At 41.6% G+C, this 21747-nt stretch overlaps 2 protein-coding genes across 4 annotated transcripts in view; both read left to right on the forward strand.

The window, feature by feature from the left end:
* The window catches only part of RSPRY1 (ring finger and SPRY domain containing 1), a 35816-nt gene extending 24465 nt beyond the window's left edge, over nucleotides 1-11351 (forward strand). For all 3 annotated transcript variants that reach the window (XM_054078881.1, XM_054078883.1, XM_054078882.1), the window contains exons 10-16: nucleotides 871-986; nucleotides 1717-1860; nucleotides 4556-4667; nucleotides 5102-5204; nucleotides 6625-6777; nucleotides 7742-7846; nucleotides 8693-11351. In XM_054078881.1, coding sequence (XP_053934856.1) covers nucleotides 871-986; nucleotides 1717-1860; nucleotides 4556-4667; nucleotides 5102-5204; nucleotides 6625-6777; nucleotides 7742-7846; nucleotides 8693-8789 — 830 coding nt within the window. In that variant the 3' untranslated portion in view covers nucleotides 8790-11351. The remainder of the gene's footprint in view (nucleotides 1-870; nucleotides 987-1716; nucleotides 1861-4555; nucleotides 4668-5101; nucleotides 5205-6624; nucleotides 6778-7741; nucleotides 7847-8692) is intronic.
* Nucleotides 11352-11842: 491 nt separating this feature from the next.
* On the forward strand, nucleotides 11843-21384 carry ARL2BP (ADP ribosylation factor like GTPase 2 binding protein). Its single transcript, XM_054079062.1, has 7 exons — nucleotides 11843-12002; nucleotides 12490-12606; nucleotides 13433-13494; nucleotides 15165-15271; nucleotides 15932-16017; nucleotides 17228-17324; nucleotides 18483-21384. Exons 2-7 carry the CDS (start codon nucleotides 12569-12571, stop codon nucleotides 18561-18563), a joined length of 471 nt encoding a protein of 156 aa, XP_053935037.1. The 5' UTR covers nucleotides 11843-12002; nucleotides 12490-12568; the 3' UTR covers nucleotides 18564-21384.
* Nucleotides 21385-21747: the final 363 nt, after the last annotated feature.

A 21747-nucleotide genomic window follows, 5' to 3' on the forward strand; every position in this document is an offset into this window, starting at 1 on the left:
CAGTGCACAGGCTCAAAGAGTTGTTAAAGACCTTTTAAAGTAAAGAGATGGTCTTGTGATCAAAAGTGAAATGTGTTTGAGAAAGCACATCCTCTTGAATGACTGAAAATCATCAAATTTGCTTGTTTAGTTGTAATTTTGATGATGCAGCAATTCTGAGGAACTTGTTTCTGATGCCTTTTAGATAAATTTGGGCAAAAGGTCTTGTTTGGCTTTTGGGGGCTTTAGCCAGCTTATGGAAAGCCAATGGCAGTTGTTCGGTAAACATCTGTATTGTAGCAAGTTTGGAGTGTATGAGGAGTCCTAAGATAAGATCCCTGATCTGTAAATGAAATGTGTCAGCAATCTGATACCTGGCAAGATAAATGCTTCTGATCCTTCCATGTGAAAAGGGGATGCAGGGAGAAGGAGCTGCATTGGCTCAAAGTTCACTACCTACCTGAAAATGGGAAGGTAAAAAAATGTAAATCCTTGTTTTCCCCATACCCAAAATCTTTACTACTGTGATGAATCAAAAAAAAAAAAAAACCTCAGCCCAGCTGAATATACAAATGCAACTGCAAATCCTAGAACAGGGGCGTCTTAGTATGAATTTGAATTCCTTTTGTTTGCCTGAAAGCTTTCCTTGGATTTCCTGAAAGTAGTAATTAAACTGTAGGTGCTCTAGTCAGAGGTACAGGTTTCATTCTGATGTTTAGAGGATATTTAAGACAGTGTATTGCAAATGATGCTGTTTTCATGCAGACAAAATGTCATTATTTCATTCAGTTGTGCCAAAAATTAACTGGATCCTAGGGAGATTGATTGCCACTGTGTGAAATGTTTAGATTTTTTACTGCAGCAGTGATTAAAACTGGTTTTATTTTGCAGTTTTGAAAGAAGGAAGACAGTTTACATATGAGAAGGTTGATTTGACCAACATTAGGGCTATGCTGAACAGTAACGATGTCAGTGAATACCTGAAAATCTCGCCACATGGATTAGAGGTAGGATGTCTTTTGACCTCAGCCTAAAAAGGAGTCTGACCAAAAAAGGCATGGTTTCACTCTTTTTGTTTGCTACTTGCTATGTGATTTCATACAATGAATCAAAGTTCTCTGCTAGCTTCCTGTAGAAAACTTACATTGTCAGAACCCTTAACACTGCTACACTTATCTCAGTTGTACAAGGGTTCACAGTAAAGGAACACCTGTATCTGTACCCCAGAACTTCAGAAAAGTGAGAATAATTAAGTCAGCTGGCTTTTCACTTATTTTAACTAAAATTATCCATGAAGTATAATTTGCTTGTCCTGTCTAGTCTTGAAAAGCCTTTAGCAGTAGAATTTTTGTCTCAGCCACATGTTTTTTCTTCCACTGTTACTTGTTTTAAATTTATGTAACATGGAATACCTCTCCGTCCTTCTACCAGGAGTCAACTAACTTCCAATGACTTAAGGTCTTCCTTTCTTGGCTGTCCTAGTCTTTAAATCGACTCTGTCAATTACTTATGTTTTGGTTTGTGTTTGCTTTTTTTCTGTGGCTTAAGACAGTTTTCAGTCTTGCCTACTCACTATTTTGTGTGACAGTTATTGCTATAAAGAGAGGTCGTTTTCTGTCTGAGATAGCTCTTAAAATTATGGTGATGTATTCTTAGATGCAAGAAAAAAAATAGAAGAAGGGCTTGTTTGAATGCTAATTTTGTGGAAACTTAGCTTTTGTCATTTGGTTTTCATAGGCTCGATGTGATGCCTCCTCCTTTGAAAGTGTTCGGTGTACGTTCTGTGTAGATTCTGGAGTTTGGTACTATGAAGTTACGGTCATTACTTCGGGAGTGATGCAGATAGGATGGGCTACCAAAGACAGCAAGTTTCTCAATCATGTGAGTATATGTAGTGTTTAGTTGATGATGTAAGCAGTATTTTTCTACTTACAGCACCTATGAAAACAGCTCTAGTTGTTTTGTGATAGTAACTGAGCACTTGCACCTTTCCTTCAATTTTTCTGTGCTCTTGTGAAGCTGGTTTTGCTGAAGTCAGTGGTGTGAGGCTGTGCTGTCATTGCTGCAGACTTGGCACTCTTCACGGTTCGTGCATAGCTGCTGGCGGTGGTGGCTTCTGATCAATTTGCTGTTGTCTGGAAAGCTACAGGGAAATGGCTTATTTCTTGTGGCTTAGTCCCTTCTTGGAAATTCTTTAGATAACAGTGGTGGTTACTGTCTGTTTTTATGAAGTAAATGATTGCTTACTAGCAATTAGCAGATTATCATGCACTCATTTTTACACGGGTCACAAAGCAACCATTTGATTTTCCCCCCCTTTTAACATGCTTTCCTGCTAAATTAACTTTCACATGGGAAATTATTTCAATTGGCTCTTGAATAATAGCGTTGGATCTGCTGGTAGCAGTAATATGGTGCAGTTTGGGTATGTAACAGCTTCTTTAATGAAAAAGAAGAATTACAAAAAACTTAACCCTGTGCCTTCTTGTCTTTATTCTGATAATATGGAATAAGTACACTGCAATATTTCAGTTTGCTTTGCTCTTCCTCTCATTCAGACAACTTCATATCTTATTCTTAATTCTGATTCTTCTTCCTACTATTTTACATTAAAAATTATGTACTCGCAAGCATGAAAGCAAAATGTGCTATCCACACATGAAGTCAAACCTATAGTCAAAGAATAATCTTAAATGTTAGTGGAGATATATCAAGGACTTGCTTCTTATATGATATTTCTGTACAGCTCTTGTAAACTCAGTGTGCTGTAGCATATTTGCTTCAGTATTTTCACAATAGTAGGAAAGTGTGGTGATTGCTACGCAAAAGACTTCTCTGCTTCAGCTTAGAGAGGACTTTGCGTATTATCAGCCTTCCAGACTTCTATTAAAGTTCAAACTAGAATTTTAGTACAAAAACTGTGTATGTCCTAGCCTACCATTACTGACCAGAATGGAAATATGGGACTGAGGTTTTAAGTTGACAGTTCTACTGTCTGAGCTTGAGTAAGAAATATACCCTCAGCTGTACTTTGTAAGTGCTTTCTGTTCCCACTGGAAACTTAATTTAGGAGAATTATATATATATATATGCACAATATTGAGGGTAAGCGGTTAAAGCTGCTCATTTCTGATGATTGAAACTCATCCTACAGCTGAGTCAAATGCAGAAGCTAATAGGAAGATAGGCCCATTACATATATGTCAATAAATACTGACAGTGAGGGGTATTTGGGGGTAAGAACCCCAAGAGGAATGGGAGAGTAGCTTTTCTTGCCATTTAATTTAAGTCTTTGTGTGAGCTCAGTGGTCTTGCTCCATTTCTTCTAATTATTCATGTAAATAGCATGGTCCTGTGCTGGTGTATTATGTGCATATGTCTCTACACCGCGTCCGAAGTCAGGTCCCGCATTTCTAGCATGGAATTGCAAGTGTGTTTTGAAATTTAAAATAAAACCAACCAAAGCCACCACCAACAAAAAAAAAAAAAAACAAAAAACCCACAACCAAACCATACCCATGTCTTGAGCACAGGCTTTGTCGACATTGAGTGTAATGGAAGCTGTTTGGAATAAAAGGCTGTCTCTGCCTTTAGACTGCTAAGAGGCTTAAAAGATTTTTCTTTCCCCACTTACTGTTCAGGAGCTTGGTGTATATGCGTTTTTTGTCTGTGCTTTCTGTACAAGGAATGAAAATATCTGTCACATCTTGGAGCAGAATGCCACAACTGTTTTGCTGCTGGCTAAATGCTGTTGTTATTTAAGTTTATTTGGTGTCTACCTGAAATACAAAGATATTATCTTCTGAATATACCACAAATACAGTCATTGGAGTTGCCATATGCTCCTTATTTACAGCATGTGTAACACAAAGACTTGTCCTGAATATGATATTAAACACCCATTAGCTGGGATTAACTTTAATTTGGAACAGCTGAGGCTTGTGTAATCAGATACTGTCTAGTATTTGCACTCCAAACAAACCCTGCTGAGCATGAGGAAGTTATCTTCCGTAATGCTTTCAGGTTTCATGTCTGGGCTCTCCTACGACAGTTTTTTTGCTCTGAAAGTTCTAGTTTTGCATTTTTCTTGCACCTTGGGACTATCACTTTAACCTTTTCACAAACTGAAGGAAGCTGACACTGAAAGGGATGCAATATGCAACAAAATCATTAAAGGGATTATGGGTTTGTTCTTTGTGTACTGTGTGTTCAAGTGGCACTTGGGTATCTTGTGGGGGAAGCTATGACAAGTCTAGTAGTGGGACCTCAAAATAAGAGTGGTTATGCTTCTGTGTTTAAGATGCAAAATGTTAGCTGTTTGGGTTAGCTGTTTTAATAGATGGAAGTGATTTGAGCTCACGGAGAATAAAAACTGCTTTGGAGGCAATATCCCCTTCTTCCCCTCTCCTCATCTCTTTGATGTGAAAATAACTAAGACTAGCTTGGGAAAAAATTCTCTTAACCAGGGTGGGAGAAACCCTGCTCTTGGATGAATGGTCTAGTTGAATAAAAATAAACATTAGCCCTCTTGTGTGAGGAGTGGATGCAGACTGAAATGTCACTTTTTTTTCTAAAGGAAGGTTATGGCATCGGGGATGATGAATACTCCTGTGCGTATGATGGCTGCCGGCAGCTTATTTGGTATAATGCCAGAAGTAAACCACATTCCCATCCCTGTTGGAAGGAAGGTATTCAGTTCATCTTCTGCTGTTTATCCTAGCTGGATTTATGCATAGAATTTTTTTCCCTCTTACAAGTATCTAGAAAACGATTTCTTAGTAGGTGTGAACAGAGTTGTTACTGCCCAATCCCAATGATAGTGAAGTTTTAATAATTACTGTACTCTTACTAGTATTTGCGGTTGTTTAAATGTACAAAGTGGGCACCACACTCTTTTGTTCCACAGTCTGTGTAATGAGAATCTTGTTGGTTAAATGCTTTGCCTTTTCATAGGCAGAGTACAAGTCATAGCATCAATTAATGCTGCCAGACATTTAATCATAAGACTTTTCCAGATGTTTGTAGTCCTACAAATTAGTGAGATAATGTGATACTTAACTGTTTCAGCTGTTGGCAATTAACAGAAGTAAAATCTTTAAATTATCTTTGTTTTCCATATAAGGTGACACAATAGGATTTCTACTAGACTTGCAAGAAAAGCAAATGATCTTCTATTTAAATGGAAACCAGCTTCCTGCTGAGAAGCAAGTATTTTCTTCTGCTGTGTAAGTATACGCTCATTTGGAAGGACCATGACCTGTAATAGTTGTTTCCCGTCTGCTGTGTAAGTATACGCTCATTTGGAAGGACCATGACCTGTAATGTTGTTTCCCGTTTGAGATGTAAATTCATGTTTGCTTACCTGAAGCCACAATTAAGCAGATTTCCCAGTTGGAGGTTGCTTAGAAAGCAGTGAGAAGGATATAATTTTATAGGTGGATTTCAAAATCCAAAGTAAGTACTTTGGACCTTCCAAAGGTAGTTTCAGCTCTATTTTCTGATGTCAAACCAGCACAGCATAGAACTAGAATGAGGCTGTAGCAAGGAGGAGCAAATTTCTAGTACTTCTTGAAGAGTTTTTGATCTTCTAAAAAGCAAAGCCTCAGTCCTGTAAATATGCTAAAGAGTGCGTATTAACTTACTGCTGTTCACTGGGGCTTCTTCCTGTAGTAGCATATTGAATATTCGTGGGTGGATCTTCGTAGTGTTACAAAAAGGTGTTAGGCTTATTTTGCCAACTCTGTTAAAATTAATGCCTGGCTAATTCCTCTGACTCAAACAGAAGCTGGTTTGATACTTGAGAAACATGCAAAATGAAGTTCAAGATGTAAGCAAAGAACAGTTTGGTTTAATGAGTTGCAGAGTATTTTGTCTATTCAGCTTGCAGTATTCTGTTCTTCAGGTGCAGTATGTCTTTTATGTACTCAACAGATTTTGTTACTTGCTTAGGATTTAGGATGTTAGTCAGCTTGGGCCCTTTCAGTAAATAAAACTGAAAGAAGTGATAGTTGTGGTGTTTTTATGCAGTGGCTGAGAAGAAAAAACAGCTGTGCTGAGGTAATCCTGCAAGGGCAAGGAGGAGCAGATGGGGGTTGTGCTAAGAGAGGTCAGACCTGGACTCATCTTGCATTTGTCCCACACAAGTGTACAAGAGTTGCGAGGTCCTCAGGTTTATGCCTGCTCAGATAAAGCAGCAGGAAAGTGGATGTGAAGGAGCCCCTTGCAGCTGGTACTGCTCCTGACCCCTGTACTAAACAGCAGTTATTTGGAAGAAAAGTACTTTTTCCAGTGCTGAAGGAGATATCTGAGCTGATCAGTGCAAAGAGGATCAGGTTGTAGGCTCTTCAGATGTATGTATCTGCTCTTAGTGTAAGTGTGACTAATCCCAGTTGTAAAGTAGACTGCCTTTATTGACAGACTCAGTAGTAAATTCAGATAAAACCTGATAGTAAGTTGAGAACTAGATGAGGAAAGCATGTGCAGCTGAAACTGGATGTTAGAGGTGTTTCTCCTAATTAGCTGTAAAACACTTCAATAGAAAGAACTTGTCGCTTTGTTTGGGGTTATATTTTTGTCTGATGTTTGTAGTAATGTGTCTGGAAAGCTCTGTTAAGTCCTTCTGAAAGGTCTGTTGTTTGGTTGCAGATCCGGCTTTTTTGCTGCAGCTAGTTTCATGTCGTATCAACAGTGCGAGTTCAACTTTGGGGCAAAACCTTTCAAGTACCCACCTTCAATGAAGTTTAGTACCTTTAATGATTATGCCTTTCTGACAGCAGAAGAGAAAATAATTTTGCCCAGGTAATCCTCCTGTCTGATTTGAGTGTGCTTGTGTAAGCCAAGTAAGTAAAATACTTCACTTCCAAGTTGCATAGTCTTATGATGTATTTGGCAAAGTTATCTTTCAAGGAGTCGCATCTCCAGAGGTCTCTCTTGGCAGAGTATTTGACCATAGGCTGCAGTGCAACTTAATGAGTATGGCAGGAGATATGCAATCAAAATCCATTAAATTCCCAAATAAGGGAAAATCGGGGGGCTGTACGGGTTGCATGATCTCCTTGGGTAAACTAAGGTTAAATGGCACCAAATTAACAAATAAACTTCTGTTTATGGCAGCAATAAACCTGGGCTGGAAAGGTGTGTAGTAGCAAACAGCTTGGGCTCTATCAGAGCATTTTTAAGAAGGAAAGAGAGAGCGAAAGAGAGAGATCGCCACCCATGAATCCCATGACAATGGCTATGACGATGATGCTATGGTAGTGACAAGGGTCCTCCGGTGGCGGGTGCATGTGCCAGCAATATCTCAAGTGCTATTTATAGATGAAAGTCCTTTAACTATTTGCATGTATTTCCATGCTATGTGTATGGGGGGGGAGCACTTCGCTGCACTTGCACAGTGGCCCTTTTAGAATGTTCTGGAAATGAGTCTGGGATCTGTCAGGGGTCTTTGGTTTCACAATCCCCTTGCCTGAATAATTGCAGAGTGACCTTTCTTAGCACGCAGGTGCAGCTTGTGGTGGTCTCTCCTTCCTCCACCAAGTTTGGGTTGTTGCTTCTCTGCAAGGCCCCTTTATCTGCCTGCCACCATGGCAACGAAGTGCAGGCTGTTTGAAACCAAGTTTGCAACTGTTCCTTCTCAGGACAAGTGGTTAAGACATTTTAAACGAATTGTCCTTTACAGTGGCTTATCTGTTTTGTAATTCTTATTATGAGTCTATTGTTTTGAGTCAAAGTAATGGGGGTGGGGGGGTCTCTCTTTCTTCAGACACAGGCGCCTGGCTTTGTTGAAGCAAGTGAGTATCCGAGAGAACTGCTGCACGCTTTGCTGCGATGAGGTAGCAGACACAGAACTCAGGCCGTGTGGACACAGGTAAAACCCAAATCCATGGAAACAGGGAAATGTCTTTGACATTCAGCTTACATGGGACCAGGTGCAGTCCCTGCTTATCTTGATTGACTCCCCAACATAAATGAAATAACTCTCCTATTAAGGATGTGACAGATAAAGTTTGAGCATACTGTTCCCACTGTTCCCCTTACCCCAGCCCTGAACAGGTTTAATCCCTAATTGTGTGTTTGGGGCTGGGGAAGTACTGTGGCTATGTATGTATGCCACCCCTGTGCTACCAAGTCCTAATACCTTATATTAAAGCTTTTACTGATAAGTAGTACCTTAGTACTGATGCTGTGAAATCCAGATCACACGAGGAGAGCAGAAAGTTGTCTCACGTCATCTAAAAGCTAAAAATGGGACAACAGCATGAGTAACAGCGTAATAGCACTTTACTGTATTTAAGCAGCCTACTAGGAAATTAATCCACTTCCTTAATGTTTAGAGCACTTGCGATGGGTCTTCTGGATGCTGCAAAGATAAAAGGAGATATGCTTAGTGTGCCTTGACAAGTAGCGGAGACAGCTTCAAGCAGGGCACTGGGGCTTTTGCTCTCCAGACCAGAATGAGTGTCAAGATTACCAAAAGCATGCAAGTGTAATCCTGACTTACTGCACTAGCAGTTTTGTGTCTATCAGATGCTGAGCAGCAGGAGCTCTCTTAAAGCCTGTGGATCTACACCACCTGACTTGCAATTCCTAATCTCCATGCTAAAAGACTGGTCTTGACTATTCCTAGCAGGCTAACTAAACTGCTTAGTGCTTGGAATCTTTTATGTTTTCATGCTGCAAATGCAGGCTTTAACTGCTTTTTCTTCTCCTTCAGCGACCTGTGCATGGAGTGTGCCTTGCAACTGGAGACCTGCCCTTTGTGTCGACAGGAAATACAAACCCGAGTCAGACAGATCTCTCACATCTCATGACACAGGTGGAGAAATACCATAGACTTGTTTTTAATGAACTCCAACCAATACTGAAAGGGGAAAGCATCTCTAACCAATCTTTACGCACATAGAACCATGGCCAGATTTCATGCTAAACTGTAATCTGTTTATCTTAAAAATGAAATCTTTAATAAGCTATTTCAAGTTGCCAGCAACGGGAACCAGTTTCAACAGTAAGACAAGACGGTAGGTCAGCAAGCCATGGCTGTTGGTTTCTCCAAGCAAGACCATAGGAGTACCTCTCTTCTTCCCCTTTTCTTCTCACCTGTTGCAAGTGCTGAAACAATTTGCACTGGAAGTACATGTACAATGCATTTTAGAAAGAAGAGAAAAGAAGTATCTCCTGAAACAGGGCTGTTCTGTCTTGTGCTCAGAAGTCTCTGTTTTTGGCAGAAGTCAGTACTAGAGAGAATGCCAGTGTTTTCCTGTTTAATGTAGCCTCCTGCTGGTCAGAGACTGTTTTCCGACAGTGGATATTAAACTGCTCAAAGACTTCCTCTGTACACAGACTGATTTGAAAAGACAGTGTGGAGACTGTAGAGAAACTCACAGGTTTTAATAACTTGGTGAATCCAAAGAATGTTCTAATTTGTTTTTAAATGTTAAAAGATCAGTGGTATTTTCAGGTACATAATGTTTCTGATGCTTTTAACTTCAGTACCCACATTTTTTTGTGAGGATATAATTTTCAGGAGGTATTCTTAACTAATTATAACGCTGGACTGGAATTAATTTGATATTCTGGGTATTTTTTAAGGTATCATCAAACATCTTTTTTTAATCAGTGTTTTTGAAAGTTATGTTCACTTTGGAAATATTGATCTTTCTTAAAATATTTGAGGAGAATTTGGGGCCAGTTTATTTAAAGAAAAAGTGCTATTTGGATAGCAAGTTCAGTCTTACTCTGTAACTCTTGAAAAATGCACCTTGCTTGCCATGCGTTGCTCCTGCTCTGAGCAGGTTTGGGGCCACGCTTCATATTTTTGGTAGGGATCATAAAGTGGAGCAGAGATTCCCACTTTAATAACACAGTTGTGATGTTTGTATGTTAAGAATGCATTTCAGCTGGCAGCTTTTGACTGTTTGCTAGGTTTCTAGGAGGAGTCAGGGTTCACAGCTGGTGTCAGTGAAGTAGCACAAAAATCTGTGGAGATATGCTTATTTTGCACCAGCTGAGCATATGACGTTCTCTTCCAAGACTTGTACAGGTACAGGTTGGTGTTTTTTTAAATTATCTGGCTGCATAGTAGAACTTTATTAATTCACACTCAACTTACACCAAAACTGTCCCACTTCTTGGCAGTGGTTCAACAGCAGGGGCTGTTGTAGCGAGTTCTCATGCTGCGATGTATGTTATTTTTTTAAATTGTTTATTATCTCTATTGTGCTATTGAGTACAAAGCAGAGCTGAGGCTGCTTCCACCTGCTGAGCGCTCTTGCTTCCTACTGACCTGAACAGGAGCTGAGAGCTCTGCACACAGGTCCCAGAGTCAAGCTCTCTAGCAATTCCTTTCACCTTCTGCCTTTGCAAACTCAAGGGTGCTGAATTTCATCCAGAGATTAAAAAAGTGTCTTCACAGAACCTCTGGAATACAATGTGTGAATTAGGAAAGTTCCTTCCATCATTTTCTTGGTGACTGTTTTCCACATACAGACTGAATCAGAAACAGAGTGCTGGTTGTTAGTCTCTTTGCTAAAATGTGAATTCTCTTCCACCGTGGATGCCTGTTTTGATTCAAGTCAGACTGGCAAATCTGTGCCACGGGGACCTCGCTTCCTCCCTAGCTGTACTGTACAATATCTCACTGTAACCCACGTTGCGAGTCAGGGCTGAGTCCTTCCTGCTTGGTGCTGGATGAGTAAACACCGTCACTGCCACAAGGATGTTCGCATTTCAGAATCACTTGACATTTTAAATGCTTCCAAATGCAATGAAAGGTCCTTATTCCTAAGGTCCAGAGATGCTTTAGGGAAGAGGTGGGACAGAACCGTTTGAAACTCTGCCTTAATAGATTCTAGTCTCTTCAGGGCTTTGGCTTCCCTGGCCAGGATTCACTGAGGTAAAATTTTCAGAAGTGCCTAGAACTCCTGATTCGTATCAGCTGCTTGACGAGAGCAAGTGCTCGAGGCCCAGGCCCACAGAGGCTTCTGCCTGTCTGCTGTCCCTTGCAAAGGGGCTTGAGCCGCCATTATTCCGTGGGCGCAGGGACGCGCAAGTGCTTGTTCCTTGTGGAAAAGATGTCAGTGCTTTGGAAAATTTTGCCCCAAACCAACTTCTGCGCAGGTGGTGCTGGGCAAGGGAAGCCAGCGGCGGAGGGAGGCGAGCTGCAGAGACCTGTCCTGTTCATTTCACAAAGGGAACGACTGTACACTTCCACTGGCTTTCTGCTGAAATCCGCCGGGGGGCGCTGTGGCATTCGCTCCTCCCGCTCCGTGCAGGGCCCCCTCCCTCCCTGCACGCCCTGCCGGGCCGGGGAGGGGGGAGGCGGGGGGGGAAAAAAGAATTGTTCTGAAGTTGTCAGTTCAACAATAAAAAACGTCTTGAAGGTTGTTTGCTGGTCTTTAATCCTTTCGCCTCTGCGGGGCGGTGAAACACGTGGGAACATGGGGCAGGAGGCAGCGGGGAAACCTTCGGGCCCGGCTCCTGCCGCTCCACCCCCGCAGCCCCAGCTGCTCGCCTCGGGACAGGGCTGCGCCTGCCGGGACGAACCCCCTTGCGTCCGTTATCGCCGCTTTCTGCCCCGGGGAGAACACAGCCCGCGTGGCCTCAGCCTCCCGCGCTCTGATTGGCTCTTCGTTGGTGGGTCCAGCCCCTCCCGCGCTCCGATTGGTTCTTCTGGGCCTATGGCCCCGCCCCCTCGTCCTTTCCGCGCTCTGATTAGCTCTTCACTGGTGGGTCCCGCCCCTCTCGCCCTCTGATTGGCTCTTCCGGGACGGATGGCCCCGCCCCGTGCCTTCCCGCGCTCTGATTGGCTTCTAGGGCAGGGGGGCGGTGCCCGCGGGCGCTTCCGCTCTGCCATTGGCTGCTGGCGGGCGGAAGGAAGTGTCACCCTGGAGACGGGCGGCCTGGGGCCTGTGCCGGCGGGGCTGGCGGCAGCCCTCCTCGGGCCGCGGGCGCTGACAGTCACCGGTGTCCCGGGGAGGGAACGAAAATGACGACTCCGTCGCTTGGGCGCCTTTGAGCAGGGGGAGGTGAGCGGCGGGGCTGCGGGCGGCGCTCGCCCGGCCTGAGGAGGAGGCGGCGGGGGGAGCAGGGGGTGCCCTGGGGTGCTGCGGGTCAGCGGCTGCCGAGGGCCGGGCCCCGCACCTGGGATCGCCAGCCAAAGCCTGGCCCGCCGGCTGCACCGAGGCAGCATCTACATCCTGTCTGGCTTCGTTTTCTTGAATCTGTATAATTGTTGGTCGTAGAGGCTTTAGAAAAAAGATACAAAGGTCAACCGAAGCCCCCTTGCAGAGCTTAATTGCGAGCACGAGCAATTTTGAGCCTGTTCTCCAAGTTGGTGGGCATATTCCCAAAGAATATAAGTTATTAAGGAAGAGACATAGCAGTGACTTTGGAAGAATGTGATTTTGAAAGGCCTGCATTTAAAAATGAGACGGTCCTCTCCTGATTCTTAGTTTGAGAAGTGTGTGGTACCTTAACAATTGTATTAATCCTACATCACGTGTTTTTCCTTAGCACTTTCAGAAGAAGAAATAACCCCTAACAGCAGCGGTATCGCAGATTGCTGCTCCTCAAGTCTGGTTATGCAGTAACAATGGAGACTGCTGATGAAGAAAGCTTTGGTGTGGCTGTGTGAGTATGCTACAACATCTGTCCGGCTTTCAATAAACTATTTCCTAGTTAAAATATTTTAATAGGAGTATAATTACTTAAATTAGTTTAGATCACGCTGTTAGGAGACTCTTGCCTGTTAGGAGAATAAGGACACAAAATGCAAAGCTTCAGGAGGGAATAATGAAATTTCAGAGTTTAGGTAAAGTCAGACTATACGTACCTGCAGAGTGTAGCACCTGATACCCATTGTTGGAATGATCAAAATTAACATGACATGTATAATAAAAAGAAGGGGGATTGTGCTAATTTTAAATCAAATTTTCTCTTTTCAAGAGCATGTGTTGTCACAGACTCTAAGAGGAAACTATTTCTCTGTGTTTGAGTGTGCTCCTTCGAGGCGTGTGAGACTTCTTACAGGTGGTTTCAACCAAATTGCACACAGGTGGACGCTAGGACACTGCTTCACTGCAGTCTGTCTGGTATATTCTTCTCTTAAAGCTTCTGCCAGAAGAGGGGGTGTGCCTGTGCCTCTGTTGCTCCAGTTTGTAGAGTTGGTTCATTTGTGGGCTGAGAGGCCACGTGCTTGTTGTGCTGGCCTAGACTGGACACAACGAGGCGACAGAGGCTTGAAAGAAGACTGGGGAGCATGTGTTTCTTCAGCTGTATGGGTGCCATGTGGACAGGTGGGAGTGCCGTTATTTTGAAACTAGGAAATTACTCAGTTATCTTGCAGTTACTGGATTTATTTGTCCTTAGGTTTTTGTTAATGCTTTTTAGTATTAACTTTTATTTTTGCTGTGGTTGAAATATATGTTTATGCAGTATCATATTTGTTTGCTTTCAGCTCCTCCCCTTCTGACGCAGAGTTTGATGCAGTTGTTGGGCATCTGGAGGATATTATAATGGGTAAGCTCTGAAAGCAGTTACAGACAGAAGGATGGGTGCCAAACATGTTGCAAGCTGCTCTTCTGTGAGCAGACATACAGAGCCAAAGTAGTCCCTGCCTACTTCAAAGAAGCTTTCTTTCCTTTGATCCCATGCCCCCTAACCTGGTAGCATAGTGAAAATATGCATGAAAGCCTTTGTGTGCTGTTTGCACAACAGTGTGCTTAGGAGTCTTAAAAATTGTTCCTGTACCACTTCAGTACACTCCTTCATAAATAAACTATAAAGACATTTGTAGATCTCACATAAAAATTCCAGAAAGCTTTGATTTCTATACCCTTTTATAAAGGGATTGGAAGAGGTTGTGAGAGGCAGCCTTCCCTTCCCCAGCTCTGCCTATACCGCTCCTCACATGTTTGTCAGGATATGCTTAGAAGCTGCGTGGTTTGCCCATGCTGTAGTGCCTGCCTGTTGCTACTGCAGGCAGCCTTTGGTGGAGTGTAACACAAGGTGCTTGTGCTGCACTTTAAGCCTGTCGCTGCTTGTTCTGTCTCTGCTGAATACAGAGAACAATTTATTCTCTCTGTCTGCAGCGGCTTTGCGTAACTGGAGATGGGTGTAATTATTTCTTACCACTTTTCGCTTTTTGAGACTATCGTGAGGTGATTTTATTGCGTGTCGCTTGCACACACTCATACTGTGACAAGACCTGTGCGTTGCAGGAATGCCGAATGGCGCCAATCTCGTTATGTGAGCTTATGCAATTAAAGGTGCTAATTCTCGGGACTGTTAATGTCAACTGAGAAGTCAGTGTGTGCAGGAAAGTAGTTTACAGGGTGCTAAGACAGAATTCATGCTGACCAGGCATCAGCTGCTTCGTAAGAACAGAATGTGATCTTTTTGACCACATCCTTTCCAGAGAGATGTAGATTTTGCAGCTTCAGTTTGCCTGGTGATGTGGTTGAACCTGGAAATGACTAAACTAATTTTGAATATGTTAAGGTTTAGAAAGCTGAGACTAGTGAATTTTAACACGGTGTCTAAGTAAACTTTATTCCTATTCTGTTGAATTTAGTGGTGACCCACTGTGTGTATTTTTATTCTTGATTCTTTTCACAAATGGATGAAAATTCTTCAGCAATTGAAAATTAATCTAAGTTATCTAAATTAACTAATTAATCTGATTTAAGAAAATTAATTGTTTTAATAGTAATCTTTAGTTCAAAAAAAAATATTTTGAATCCTTGTGGGGAAGAGGTAATCACTTTTGCTGACCCGAGAGCTTGAACAAAGAAGGGTTCAAGAACTAACCTCTATTAATAAAAAATAAAGCAGGAGGACTTTTTTTGCTAAAACTAAGTGTAAATGAAACTTAAAAGAAGTAATTGTAGACCTTGCTAGGTGGACCTGTTCATCCCGTTCCGTGCTGACTGCACAGGTGCTGTCAGAATGCTGACTGATGGGCTGCTGCCCCGCTGATTTGGCTCCCGTCACGCTGGCCTCTGTCTTTTCACAGATGGCTCAGAAATGGTGGCTCAGCAGCAGCTGTGGTGGTGGCGTGAGCGACCCTGCATGTGTGCAGCGCTCCGCGGCCACAACAGGGAAGCAAGAGGATGAGTGAATGTGGGGTTTGTATCACAAAAAGAATGACTGAAGTCGTAACTGTATGATTCATTTTTGTTGTGGTCCAGATGATGATTTCCAGTTAATACAGAGGACTTTTATGGAAAAGCACTACCAGGAGTTTGATGACGCAGAAGAAAACAAGCTCATCTATACTTCTATTTTTAATGAATATGTAAGATACTTTTTCCTATTTTTTGTATGTATCACTTTTTTATCTTTCTTAAGGCCGGTGTCGCGTCCTTTATTTCCCCCCCTCTGCAAAATACTGGGTTTACATGGAGTAGAGCCAACATTTCGCCTGCTGCCATGATCTGTGAGCAAGGTGTTTTCTGGAGCTCTAGATTCCTTTCTCATTGTTTCACCTGAAAATTTTTATTGATGTTTTGGAAGTTGTGTATCTGTCTTGAATAGAAATTTAGCTTATTGCTGTAGTAAATAACTTGTTTAACTTGTGCACAACAAAGTTTTGTTCTTTTCCAGTGTTAGTGTTTCATGTATTGGATGCTACAATTACATTCTTCATGCAAAGCATAATTGTGGAACTATTCCAGCCTGCTAGTCAGTACCATTAAATGAGTAAAAAATAATTTGTTACTAGATAAAATTTGTTTGCTCTCACCGATATTCCCAGAAAAAATGTTGATTTCTGTGCCTCAGCAGTGGTGTGAATAATTGAATTAGCAATGGCCAGCTAAGGAGTCTGTGGTTATTTGCCCAGTGAGGATAGTGCAAAGTGTCAGTGAATTGTCTGTGTAAGGAAGATGAGCTGTTGAAATCTGCTGCTGAAATTTGTTATGATGTGACAGGAGTCATTTGTTTGGGTTTTTTTCAGATCTCTTTAGTAGAGAAATACATTGAAGAAAAATTGCTTGATCGGATTCCTGGTTTTAATATGACTGCTTTCACAATGTCACTGCAGTAAGTCTCTGCTTTGCTTTTGGTTGTGGGGCAGCTTATGTGCCTCTCAGTTAATTCTTTTTGTCTAGATTAAAGCTTAGGTTTGACAGCTCTCCCTTTGCAAAGAGGTTCCTCTTTAAGTAAAAAATGTGTTCATGCAGGCAGTGACTGACCACTTTTCTTGCCTTCAGCCTGTCCTGTCATGCTGAAATATATTGAGTTTTAAGGGGCAGGAAGAGAAATCAGAATGAGAAGACTGGAGGGTTTTCATAATCATTGTCACTTTGAAACCAGACCCTTAGAAGATTAGGGCTTGTTTGTCTCCTTCAGGCTCTGTTGGACACTTAATTAGCCTGATAGTCTTTCAAGAGCCATGTGATGAAATGCCTTTATTTCAGTTCATGTACAAAGCATTCAGAGGAGAGTTTGGTTTGTCTTAAGCTTTTGCGTTTAGGCACTTTAGCTTAATCAACTTCATGAGGAGATCACTTTTGAAAGATCACTAGTTTTCCCATTGAGAAAGAAAATCAAGTGTAACTGGAAACTGAATATCTTAAAATATTGGAATCTATTTAATTTTTTTTAAATAAGACATTGGGAAGTTAGTCTGGATGCATGTACTATGAAGATAGACTGTTTAAGGTAAAGCTCCTTTTGATAAGCATTAAATAATTTTTAAAAAACCCAACCAAACAAGCCAACTCTCATTATTAAGAAAGTCTTCTTGAGATGTGCTGATAATGGGAGCACAGAATCTTTCTTCCAGAATGTTTTCACCGGAAGTCCTCTACCGCTGTCAGTACCATCCCTTGTTCTTACGGGTGAATATCCCTTGTTAAGGGATGTGTATGAGCATTCTGTGCCTCTGCTCAAGCTTTCTCACCTTCCAAGGGACTGTCTGGCTGTTTCAGTGCTCAAGATAAATAAATAGTTAAAAGGTAGTTGAATGTTACCTCTGTTGACTTACAGGTCAGTTTCTTTGTCTGATTTTAAAGAACTGATGTGATCCTCGTACTTGGATTTAGATAAATAATAATAGTACTTTGATTGGAAATACTATAAGGTAATATTTGGCTAAACTTTTGCTTTATGATAGTCCTGCAATAACATTGTTGTTTATTTTGATATTGTTCTACTTGTCCCAGTATTCTTCTTGACCTCATACCATTTTAAAATAACAAATTTATTTTCCACATGATTTTTTTAATTCCCCAACTTCTTCTCTCTATAGACAGCACAAAGATGAAATGACAGGTGATATATTTGAGATGCTTCTCACATTTACTGACTTTCTGGCTTTCAAAGAAATGTTCTTGGATTACAGAGCTGTAAGTATGTCAGACTGGTTTTTTTTCATTATCATCATGGTTATTATTTTTGTGTGGCTCTGCCTGATAGTAACAAAGGCAGTGTTACTACAATAGGTAGCAGCACTTATCCAAAGGCTGTACTGGTGTCAAAAGGAAAATAACTCCATTGAGTGGCTCTTTAAACTCCGAATGCACATTTAATAATTTCTAGAAAACATGACTGGAGCTGTCATGTGGAACAATTCTTCAGAAACGCTTTCTGCATCTTTGAATGTTCATCTTCACCTGAACATAAGGGAACTTTTTCACTGTGTGGATGACTGAGCCCTGGCCCAGGTTGCCCAGAGAGGTCGTGGGGTCTCCATTCTTGGAGATAATCAAAAGCCCTCTGGGCACAGTCCTGAGTGGCCCTGCATGAGCACCAGATTTGGACAGGATAACTTCCAGGGGTCCCTTCCCACCTCGACCATTCTGTGATTCTATAATATGTTTCTTTGTTTATCTTTTTTTTTTTTTTTCCCCCCAGTCAACCCAAAATGAGCTTTTTAAGCTTATTCCATTTGTATTTCTCCTCCTCTCTGATTAGCTGGAGAAATAATCGAAAAAGAGTACTAAGTTTTTTAGATGAATTTTTTTCTAGGGAAATAGTCAAATTTGTTGTCAGAATTATGTCCTCTGCCACCTCCCCCACGCCTTTAAGTTTTCTGGAAATAGAGGCAGGTTGACAAGAAAGAGACAGTCCGTGCCTCGGCAGTGTAAGTAATCCCAGTTGGGGTTTGCACCTTTGGGGTCTCCTGGGAGGCAAACTACAGAAGCTAGATTTCACTAGTTCCTCGAGCGCGGAGTATGAGCAAGATGTCAGTGGAGATGTCAGCAAGACTCTGCTGAGCTGGACATGGCAGAGCTACAACAACCTTACTCCAGGGATTCCTGCACAACGTCTTGTTTACGTTTGGGTTCACTCTCAGGTGTGAGTAGGAGAAAAACAATGCTCTGCTAAGCATTTTCAAGTCTTGCAGAAAGCTGCATGCAATCATAAATGCTTAAGTAATGTGTGGTAATGTTTAAGTAATGTATGATTTGATGTAACAAACAGCATATTGTCTATTTCAGTTTTTGAACTACTTATTCCAAAGCGACATTGAGTCAAGGATTTCTTTCTTCCATTTTTTCTAGGAAAAAGAAGGTCGAAGTCTGGATTTAAGCAGTGGGTTAGTGGTGACTTCATTAAACAAATCGTCAATATCCTCCTCCTAGAACACTTTATGCACTACTTTCCCTCTCCAGATGAGTGCCGTTCCTTTCATTTGGACACTAAAACACTGAAGATCATGAGAATCAAGGTGCTTTTACATGATGGAAACTCATTCACCCTCCAGACTGTACCTTCTGATCCCAAAGACTTCTGTTTGTGAGTTCTGGCTGGTATTCAGTGACCACAGAAGAAGAAACTTTTGACTCTATCAGAGTAATTGTTTTTTAGTAAATGCACAGTATTTGTACACCAGCCTAACCATTGTGCATGCCGAGAAGCCCAGCACGCGAAGAGGACAATGAGTAAGACTGTGCATGTGTTATTTGGGTTGGCATCTTTAACAGTCTCCCCACACTGCAGAACTTTTCAGACTCAAGATGACAGTGTAGAAAGAATACGTCCCTCCAGCACAAAGGTGCAAATACATAACCTCCGAGTTCTTCCCTGTTTGTTCTTTTGGGTTTTTCGTAAATACTTTAATATGATCTTAAATGCTACAGCTTTCTAATGCAGGAATATGTTTTAATCTGTAGATATTCTAGCATAAGACTGCCTTTCACCTCTGACAACAGACATTTTAGTGTGCAAATCTGTCTGCTGTCTGGCTTTAAATCTCATCTTCACTGTACGAGTTCTCTAATTCACTTTTGTTCAGGCCACAGCTATTCTACACTTGGAAAAATAACCACGATTAACCAAAGTCTGGACTAATAATGCAATTTCTTACTTCCTTTTCAGCAGTTGCATTAGTTCTAACAATGTAAGATTGATGGGAGGTTGGGCGCAGACATGTTTACCACCATGTTCTAAATAGCATGCTGATTATAGCTGTAGTTTTGCTGTTAAACTGTTAGCAACATTAGTGCAGCAATGTGTTTTTCAGCATCCGTTGAAAACCAGATGCGTGGCTTCCTGGTGGAGCTGTAGACATAAGCCTGTCACAAAACCCCAGGCGCATCCCTGTGGTGGCTGGCATTAAACTGCATTTGGAGCTGCGGGGGCCCTCTATTCTTGCACTCTTCAGACACATTTATCTGTGCTTGATGGCGTGCTCAGGCGATGCGAGTTTGTCTTTAAAAGCCTAAGAGTAGATAGAAGCCCAGGGTGGTGAGCAGAGCTCTGTGCTTTGTCCTACAGCAGCGGGGGAGATGTCCTTCAGCAGCAGTGAAGGTGTTGATCAGTGGCTGTCACCTGATGAGAACCTGGCCTAGACAGCAAAATGATGGCCTGGCTGTGACAAAATCTGGTAGACAAGAAATGTCTTACTAGAACAAATTAAATTAAATCCTCTTCCTGTTGACATCTGACAGTGATTTCAACAGTACTAGGACTCTGTTTTCAACCAAAATTCTGGTTTAATACCAGTGGAGATTCCTAGCCATGCAGGCAAAAGGAAGCCATACTTACACTACAGAATAGGATAACATTAAACAGGTTTGTGGACAGACCATCATGGCTTTTTAAAGGCTGGCAATGCTAAGAGTAGCATTCTAGTATTTTGGATATATATATATATAGCCAAATATATTTTGGCTATATACCACATTTACAAGTGCTGCAGTATTTATTTTCATTAAGCTTCTACTATGTTGTGCTCATAGCTCTGCGGTTTTTTGTCTGGAATTATTCTAGTACACTGAAATCTCCCTCGTTAAGTGCACACACCCAGACGCATACACAAACACTTCCTTTAAAAATGCACTCAAACATTCTGTTCCTTCAGGTTTTTTTTAATCTCCTTCGATAAATTTATGCTTGTCGGATGTGAATGATAAAACCCAGAAGCTAAAGCAAAATTAAAAATCACAAGGAATGTCTTTGGTTCTTTTCATTTTTTTCTTTTTAAGGTTAGAAATCTAGGGTGTGTTTTGATCAAAAGCAGTTTTACAGGCTTTCTGTTCCGGTGAACACTACACGAGCTCATTTTGATTCTCTTTTCAGCAGCAGTAACCTGCTAAGGCAATGTGAGTACCACTTTAAAAATAGGTTTGAAATGCATGTTCCACAGCAGGAGGGTTGGTGAAGCTCCATCACCTGGGGTCGCCTGCCAGGGTTCATAGGTTTTTACAGGTCCACCTACCACACATGCCATAAAAAGCAGCTTTTCTTGTGAGCCTGGGAGTCAGTGCTCAGGCGTGCATGGGCAGTTTGTTAGCAAGTAGAGATGATGCTCCGTGATGTTTATTCCCAGAAAAAAAATTATGCAATCAGTGGGTCTTGATTTTGATACAAACTAGACGCAGCTCCTCTGCCATGTGAATCCTGAGGTTAACCTCAGAGAAACTGAAGACCGAAAATCTAGTCATCTTTCTACTGTCAGCATACAGACTGAGCTCTCTGTTTATCTCCCCACCTATTTGTATAAGGTTAACGTTTTATTGTGAGGAACAGATGTTATCAAATTTTAAAAGAACCCTGTTGACGTACCGTAATTGTTGAGCTAAAATAATTATTCACAGCTAAAACTATAAATAGCCCTACCTTTAGTTTTTCACTGAAAAAAGTTTTCGTTCTTTTTCCTTTTAGAGTTGTTTCGATTAATTACTTAAACTAATGGCAGTATAAGTGAGTACCTCGGGCAGTTATCTCCTGAAGGGAGTTCTGGTGTATTTAAAGCAAGGTCTGTTGTCATTTCAGAAGCCACAAGGCCAATTCTTATTTTGACAGGGAATTGTATCTAGGTGTTTCCTGCAATACCTTTCTACCCCTGTGCTGCTCTCTTCTGCCTGTGTTGTCTGTTGGCTGTTGTTCCCACATTAACCCATCCCCGGTTCAATGCATTTTCCATCAGACAGAGGGGCTTTTTATAAAGAGATTAAATGTTTCTATGTAAAGTATCTGTGTATAAGTCTGACTTTTAACATTATCATAACAAGTCATGAAGAGGCTGATTTTCTTACTGTTGCAGATTTATACATATATATATATATATATCTCCATAGTTGTGGAAACTCGACCATTCCTTTAGCTCACTGAAAACCAAATAAAGGCAGCTAGGTCTGCGTGGGTATATTGCAGTTTATCCAGCCCTTTTCAGTTCACACCTCCCATTCATGCAGTTCAATTTCCTGAGCCTGCCCCTGTAGCAGATGAGCTTTTTTCCCTGCATAGCATGCAGTAAATTTTGCAGTGTAGCTCACTGTGCACCAGCTTTCCTGTGTAGGAATAAGTGTAAATAAATGGAAC

The sequence above is a fragment of the Cuculus canorus genome, chromosome 13 (genome assembly GCF_017976375.1).
Source record: "Cuculus canorus isolate bCucCan1 chromosome 13, bCucCan1.pri, whole genome shotgun sequence".
NCBI lineage: Eukaryota > Metazoa > Chordata > Aves > Cuculiformes > Cuculidae > Cuculus > Cuculus canorus.